General features: G+C 34.4%; 2 protein-coding genes across 2 annotated transcripts; both read right to left on the reverse strand.

The window, feature by feature from the left end:
• Window positions 1–3,826: 3,826 nt before the first annotated feature.
• Window positions 3,827–4,738, reverse strand: LOC102661948 (glycine-rich cell wall structural protein 1). The gene is made up of 2 exons (XM_041007532.1): window positions 4,285–4,738; window positions 3,827–4,098 (listed from the first exon to the last, which is right to left on the reverse strand). Exons 1-2 carry the CDS (start codon window positions 4,736–4,738, stop codon window positions 3,827–3,829), a joined length of 726 nt encoding a protein of 241 aa, XP_040863466.1.
• Window positions 4,739–8,329: 3,591 nt separating this feature from the next.
• Window positions 8,330–9,205, reverse strand: LOC102662066 (glycine-rich cell wall structural protein 1-like). Its single transcript, XM_041007533.1, has one exon. It carries the CDS (start codon window positions 9,203–9,205, stop codon window positions 8,330–8,332), a length of 876 nt encoding a protein of 291 aa, XP_040863467.1.

Genomic DNA, 9,205 nt, shown 5'->3' on the forward strand with positions numbered 1-9,205 from the left:
AGAAAGTAGTAAAACGCATTATGCGCTAATTAAAGAGAACAAGAAACTACATGTTTTCATATCAAAAGTCTAGAAGTTTAGAGATCATTGGTTATTCTGACTTCGATTTGTACATAATGTCTTAATGGCAATCAGTCCACATAAGGATCCACATTTAACCATGTTGGTGGAGTTAATATTTGCTATGAGAAATCATACTAGAATTTATGATTGCTAAATTATTGTAACTGGCTTGTCTGTTGTTGTCAACATTAAGTAGCCATCGAGTGTTTATCGGGATAATATCTTAGCGGTCTTATTAAGGATTCAACCAAGTAAAAGTTTGTTGGCATAAATTATTTGGTTGTTAAATAAAGAATTCAGAAAATATAGATCTGTATAGAACATATAAGGGCTCATTCCATGCTAGCTGATCTACTTACTAAAGGTCTGACACTTAGTTTTTTCATGAGCACACTGCTCATATGGGTGTAATTCCTGATAGTATCTTAGTTTAGTGGGAGTCTTGCTTGTGTTCTATATTCTATGGCTTACAAACATTTTGTTGTTTAGGTTTTCTGCAGAAATAAAGTTGAAGTTTATCATTTCATTATAAGCTTGTTTGTTTGGAATATTTATGTTGTGTTTGGATTGATCTCTATAAAGAATAAAGTTTGGACCAATTGGAAATAGGCATGACTGAGATAACATTGCATGTAACTTCCATGCTGCTTATCCATATTGACCTATGTCATTAAGTGTATTGATGTGGTGGTCATTGGGGTCTAGTTACATTTGTTGTAGTGTCGAAAGACGTAGTGATTCTATTATTGATACATGAGATGAACCAGGTTGTTAAGGTGGAAGTCTAAAGGTAAATAGCATACAAATGGACGCTTAAGGATTTTTGATATAATTGTTACAATATGTAGCCCAAGTGGGAGATTATTGAAAATTTCTATTCCAATAATTAATGTGAACTAATATTATAAGATAATTATATTAGATATTTATCATTAGTGGGTTTTATTTTATGTGATCAAATTAAGTGAGTCTGTTAGACAACTAAATCATAGGATATGGACTTAAATGAGCAAATGTCAGTGTTGACTCATTAGGGGATAATGGAAACCCTATTAGGTTAATACGCTATAAGAAGACTATAATCCCAAATATACTAAGCTGTCACACATAGTTTCTCTTCTCCCCCATCTGAAGAGTTACGAATGTCCTATTGAGGAATAAAGATGTTTCGATTGAGGAAGAAGCATGAAGCCATCGGTTACGCTGTTAGTTGATTATCCGTTATCTCTACAACATTCCGTAACAGATCCTAAGAAAAGTACATAGATCAGAAATCACTTACGGATTTAGATTTCGTTGCGTTTATTTGATCAATCATTATGGATCCAGATATTCCTAAAACTCTTATTGATAATCTAACGTAATGTGTTTTTGGTGATTATATTGGTATTTTATAAGGATCCTCTAAAATTCCAACAGTAACAAGAGATGAATAGACAAACTTCTATTCAATCCATGCTTTCAACATGAAATCCATAACAATGTCAAAACTCAAAAGTTGTCAACCATATAATATATGTGTATCAATCTTCAATTGTAGTTAATCTAATTTTGCTTAATAAACCTTGGCAATGGAAGTAGTAAAATGAGATTTTGCTTATTCTAATTCAACCTTAAATCTTTCATCTTGAAACCCAACTTATGATATTTTTAGTAATTTTATAAAATAATTAAACAAATGCCTCATTTTCTTGGGTGGTACAGAGACAATAACCAGACCAATGGTTTCTATAAAACAAATATAGTCATATGAAAATTAATAAGAAAAGGAATTACAACTTAGTAATTCATGCAAAGCAAAGCAAATGAGTCTTGAGTTTTTGGAAGTTAAAAAAATCTAACCAGGAACTTAGCTACCATTAGATACAATATATTTGATTATTTCCCCTTTGTTTAGCGTAGAGGTTATTATCCATTTAGTAAAGCCATAGATTTATCATAAATAAATAATAGAGAGGCTACACAAAATTATCAACAATCTTTAAGAACACTAGCAAAGAGACAATTTTTTATGTACAAGTATGTTTAACTATGACAATGTACCTAGTGAAAGTTGTGATAATGTCATTCCTTCGAAGGGAGTAATAACTTAATAACTGGAGCTAGATACTCTTTGCTACCCAGCAGAGCAATTTAGGTACAAGAAATGTATAGAAAAACATCATACTGATGAAATATGCAATACTATAATGCTTCACAAGGAATGCGTGACTTTAGTAATAACCATACATGAAAAACAAAACTTTTGACAGTAAAACATACCAACACCAAGAGTTCCAACTAAAATCCCTAAGATATTGTTAACTAAATACACAAGGACTTGACAATAACTAAATACGCAGTTGTATGATCTCAGATATTGTTAACAACTGAATCAAAAAAGTATGCCCGAAATTGATGGCAATGAAAAGTTCATTAAGCAATATATATTTTTATTATCGTTATTTTCTCCTCTGCATTTTTTTGTGTGGCGTCTTTAAAGTTAATCGCAACATAGGAAGAAATAAATTATACAAGATGGATGCAAATGTAATGTAAAGAGAGAAGAAAGCGATTGGGGACATGCCTGCAATGTCGGCCACAGGGACAACACCAGAGAGGGCGCAACTTAGGACAGTGAAGAGGAAGGCTTAGGAAGACGACAACAGTGACCACGACAGGCAACAACAATGGCGACAGAGGCTAGGGCTGTAGAGGTTTTTGCGTGTGAGAGGTGAACAAGTTCTCAGACATTTGGGCGCGAGAATGGAAATTGTTATTAATTAGAAAAATAACAACATTAATTTTATTGAAAACCAATGTTATTAATAAAACTGTTGTTAAGGAAAAAATAATAAAATGGATGTTAACAAAAGTATTTTATTCACAAAAATTCTATCATGATTTTGCTAACATCTATTTTAAATGATGTTAACGGGATGATGTTAATTCGATCTTTTCTAACAGTGATGACATGAAATAATCAAAAACCCCTTATGGCTAGGAGGATAATCAAGAAATATGAACTCCTGCTAGCTGATTTTACACAAGAAACTTGGAAAACTAGTCTGCTACCATGTTACATGTACATTAGTTCTCGGGAAAATGATGGAATTAATGTGACCTCTCAATCAAACATTGAACCATATTCATTATCCATCACCCAACTCAACAAATTAGTCAACAAGTGATCTGTCGTATGAACCTTGTGTTGGATAGTATATATATAATTATATATGGATGGATTTCAATACGAGTCACTCTAAAGGTCTCAATGTAAACTTTTCTATAACTCAGTTGCCAAGCCAAGTGTTGTCCCTCATTAGCCTATATATGTAAAGTTTGAAACTCTGAAATTAATAACACTTCAAAGCATTAATTAATTAGTACCTTTTTGATGTCTTGATTAGACAACTTCAACGTAAGCTACTTGACAGTAACAGATAAAATAGTATCCATATTCATCGAAAGAAAAGGTTGAATGTAAATGACAAAATCTATTAAACCACAATATATATACCAGATGTTGGAAAATACATGATTTATATGTAGATTGTTATGTGATCTCTCAATACAAGTAAAGCCATTATCACAAATAAAAATTGCAAACTCCGAGATAGATGGTGTCACTAATTAATTAACATGGATCTCTTAAGTGTAATTAAAATTGTTCCACAACCTAACTCATAACAACACTTTTTGATAAATAAACAACTCGTGTTAAGGGACATATCCAAATATATATGGTTAGCTAATTAAGCTCCATAACCTCATGCATGAATGCTTAAGGTTTACCTCCACCTCCTCCACCAACACCAACACCTTTACCAGCACCAGCTCCAACCCCAACTCCTACTCCAATGCCAATTCCAATTCCAATTCCAAACCCTCCACCTCCACCACGTCCGCTGCCGCCACCTACTCCTCCACCTAAACCTGCCCCACCTCCATTTCCTACACCACCACCTGCACCAAAGCCTTCACCATGACCCGAACCTCCACCTATTCCACCTCCTCCTCCTCCACCACCACCACCTCCACCTAGTCCTCCACCTCCTACACCACCTCCGGCACCAAAGCCTCCACCATGACCCGAACCTCCACCTATTCCACCTCCTCCTCCACCACCACCACCACCTCCTCCTCCTCCTCCACCTCCTACACCACCTCCGGCACCAAAGCCTCCACCATGACCCGAACCTCCACCTATTCCACCTCCTCCTCCTCCACCACCACCACCACCTCCTCCTCCTCCACCAACTCCACCTCCTAAACCACCACCAGCACCAAATCCTCCTCCATGGCCCGAGCCTCCACCTAAACCACCACCACCTCCTCCTCCTCCTCCTCCACCTCCACCTGCTCCACCACCTACTCCTCCACCAACACCACCACCAGCTCCAAAGCCTCCGCCATGTCCTGAGCCACCACCCAATCCACCTCCTCCTCCACCACCAATGCCTCCTCCAACTCCACCACCAACACCTCCACCTTGTCCCGCCCCGCCACTGCCAAAGCCACCACCACTACCAATACCTCCCCCTACTCCGCCACCACGACGACCCAAGCCACCCCTACAGCCTCCAAATCGACAATCATCACCAACAACACTGATTAGACTCAACTGAAGAACAATGGACATTACAACAACACTCACACAAACCCATTTCTTATGGAAATTAGTAGTGACACTCATAATTGCCAAAACAATGTAAATGTACACTTTATCCACTTGCTGTTCTTGGAGAATGACGAGTGTTCTTTATATAGGCTTCGTTCGTATCCACTGGTTCATGCTATTAATGGTGCATGTTGTGAACCGTTGGGAAATTGGCGCCAAGTTACTAAACCATAAACAAGTGGAAATAATGTGAGTCAAAAGCCGACGTGGACTTTTTGTGTTTGCAGTGTACCGGTCCATTGTACACACTACACACACTATGGCTTTCAATTGGACTATTAATTATTTTCTATTTTTTTAGCCTTTTGTAATATTGATTATCTTACACAACTCCTCCTACTGTCCATTATAAGTGAGTGTACGCAAGACACTCTTTGGCTACAAACTATTATTTTAAATTTAAAATGAAAAATATTTTCTTTTAAAAAATTTAAATGAGTTCCCTTAGCATATATACACAAAGAAACCCTTTTCTTTTTCCAATAATTAGGGAAACCTTTTCATTTTTTTATTGTGTGTTTAGCTATAATCATAACAATAATATTTGGTGGTAATTGACCAATTATAATTGGTAACGAAGTGCTGCTTTCAAGCTCGACATATACGCGTAAAGGAGTTGGTCAACTCTACAGGCGTGTATACGGTTGGCTACCAATCTACCTTTCTGCGTAGCATTAATGGGTTTGTAATGTTATTATTTTAATTAAAATTAAAATTTTATTTCAATAGTTATTATTAATCTTAAATATTAATTTTATTATATAAATTATTGATATGAAACTTTATTTTTAATTGAAATTCATATAAAAATATTTAAATAAATGTAATTAAGTTTATTCTTAATTTGTTTAGTTCCCTAACTCAAACGTTATACTACAAGTAGTACTAATAAACAGACCCGTTTATAAATATCGGCAGTTTATACTTTATAGGCTTGTGTTAGTTAGTGCAGCATTGGTATAAATTACTTTTGAAAAGAAAAATATATTTCATTTTATGTTTAAAATAAACAAATATTTCTATAAAATAATTGTTTGAATAAAACATACAACTTATTAGGTAAATAAATTGCGACAACATCATATTTCTCTTTAAAATATTTTCAAACACAATGGCGAAAACAAAATTTAATTGAAACCATAAACGATTCGAATAAAAAAAAACTATAAACTATAAAAAGAGTACAAGAAATAAAGGTATAATGATTGTAGGTCAAACTCGAGATGATATTTTAGAGGTACATTAAAAATGTAAAGGTCAACTCCATCATTCTTTTTTGTGATAATAATTTGATACACTTATAGTCCTTTCCTCTACACTCGTATATAAATAAAAATAACTAAAATAACTTCTAAAATATTCTTCATTAAAATTTATTATCATAAATAAAAAAATCATTGAAAATAGAATAACATTAAATAAATAATATTTTTAAAATAATAACATTAAACATAACAAAATTAATTAAATTTACTTATATTTAAGTTATAGATATAAAATCACTTTTTTATTTATATATGAATCTAGAAAGAATACTTGTTTTTTTTTTATCTTCACATGTAATATTCAACACCTATTTTAGATGCAATTCCTATTTGAAATATTATTGAAAACTAAATATGAATACAGAGATTCAAATTGAGTATTAATATTTGAATATCTAACAAGGTGAAATTCTATTGACATTTTTTTATTTATCTCTTTTTATCATATCCTTATATTATTATCAATAAAATATAATCAATCATTTATTTCTTATTTCTTCTTATTTTTCTCAGATTATTTACACTCAAGAAATTAAATATTCAAATATATTTTTTCATTCAAATTACAATTCATCATATCCTGGAAGACTAATATCTTCCATTACAGTCAATTCTCATTGATAAATTATACTCACTCTTAAACATGAGTTTACAGGCACAACTCAGTAACTTGTTAAGTAAAATAAATTGTGACTCATTTAGTAGCTAAGTACCATGTTTAAAAAAACAAACTCAAATGGTTCGAATAAGATTAAAAAAAAATCACTAGGGTCTTTCGAAGTGGAAAATTTAAGTAATTTGCATGGAATCTTAGGTTCAAACTTTATGATTGTTGTTATTGTACATTAAATAAAAAGAAGAATAAAAAAGCATACTTAATAAAAATAAGAGTTAAAAATCATTAAATTCTCTGTAATTAATGTTAATGTCTATATATATATATATATATATATATATATATATATATATAAAGTTTTAACAGCTCAAAATTAAGTTTTATCTAATTTTAAAACAAATGAACACTACAGTTAATCAATTTGTTTATGTTTGACACTCAATATTAGTCATGTTAGATCTCAACGTAATCTAAGTCAAGTGTTCTCATTTCAAAAGTAAACCTCTCACCGAACTTCTTTTTTCTTTTTTACTATAATTACTTGAAAAACTTCATCTAAGAAAACTTAAACACCTTATCACTAGAATCAATAGGTGTTTCTGAATCAATTTAAGATAATTTTCTATGGAAGAAATATTTTTCAATAAAACTAATAATTTGCTTATTATTTTTCTGTTTTTAAGTATATCTGACTTATTAGAAAAATGACTTCTTGAAATACAAACAACTTAAAAAAAAAAAAAGAAATTGAATTCAATAACATATTTTATAGGTCAATTATTTTCTCATTACAAATTGGTTTTCATCATATATTGTATTAGAATTATTTCTTGTTATTTTTAGCTTAATTTTAAGGTGCAAATGTACAATACTACAATGTACAAAATGTCTTTAACAAGAGGGGAATGGCGAGCTGGATATAGGTTGTCCCTCGTCAGCCTTTAGCTCCTCTGCCACTTATGGCACAACAGAAAGTTTGAAACTTATACCATTATTTCTTGTTGACCATTTTTCTTAATGAATTAAACTTTGTTAAATACTAACAGGTGTCTTAAAGATATTCAAAGAATTAAGAATATTTTTTCCATCAAAAGACATAAAAATTACATTCCTCATATTTTTTATTAAAAGAGACAAAATTATATTTATCATAATTTTTTTTCCCATGATTTACATAATAAAATTTATTTCCTTTTAATCCCTTAACAATGCCTTAAACTTTAAAGCGTTACTTTTTGGTGACTAAACCACTTCAACACAAGTATCAGCAGATAAGATAGTATCTGCTTATTAAATACTAATAAAATAAAACTAAATTAATTTTAATATTCCATTACATATAAATAACAACGGGGTCTATATATATTAAACCAGAATTTGGGAAAGACGTGATCTACATGCAGATAAGCAATTCATTACACTTTTCTGAATATCAATGATAGTTAACAACACTAAACATGTTATTACAAATGAAGATTGCAAACTCTCCCAAATGGAGATAGTATAGTACTAGTGTCACTAATTATTAATTAACATGGAATCTAGTAATTGTAATAGGACTGTTCCAAAAACCTTGCTTAAACTTACGACAACACTTTATGATAATCATCACATAAAAAACTCATCTTGAGGCACATATCCAAATATGGTCAACTAATTAAGACATAATTATATATTTGATCCCATAATCAAAGTTCCATATATAACCTCATGCATGCAATGTGCTTAATTGTTACCCCCACCCCTACCTCCTCCACCAACACCAACGCCGAAACCTTCACCAGCACCAGCTCCAACCCCAACTCCTACTCCAATCCCAATGCCAATACCAATCCCTCCACCTCCACCACGTCCGCCGCCGCCGCCAACACCTCCACCTCCTACACCACCACCTGCGCCAAAGCCTCCACCATGACCAGAGCCACCACCTATTCCACCACCGCCACCGCCGCCGCCACCTCCACCTCCTCCACCTCCTACACCACCTCCAGCACCAAAGCCTCCACCATGGCCAGAACCTCCACCTATTCCTCCACCGCCACCACCACCACCTCCTCCTCCTCCACCACCACCAATACCACCTCCTACACCACCACCCGCTCCAAATCCTCCTCCATGGCCTGAACCTCCACCCAAACCACCACCACCACCACCGCCACCTCCTCCTCCTCCACCTCCACCTCCACCCGCTCCACCACCTATGCCTCCACCAACACCTCCACCATGTCCCGACCCACCACCCAATCCACCTCCACCGCCTCCTCCTCCACCACCTCCTCCACCACCACCAATGCCTCCAACTCCACCACCTACACCTCCTCCCGCACCGAAACCTCCACCATGACCTGCCCCACCGCCAGCACCACCTCCACCACCAAATCCGCCGCCGCCACCACCACCAAAGCCTCCTCCTCCACCACGACGACCCAACCCTCCTCCTCCACAACGTGGTTCACGTCCAAATCGACAATCATCTCCGAATCCTTCTTTGTTAAGCTTCTCATCACCAACAACAGTGATCACGCTCAACTGAAGAACAATGCACATAACAACTACACTCACGGAAACCCATTTTCGATGGAAACAAGTGGCCACACCCAT

This window comes from Glycine max, chromosome 12, assembly GCF_000004515.6.
Source record: "Glycine max cultivar Williams 82 chromosome 12, Glycine_max_v4.0, whole genome shotgun sequence".
Taxonomy (NCBI): Eukaryota; Viridiplantae; Streptophyta; class Magnoliopsida; order Fabales; family Fabaceae; genus Glycine; species Glycine max.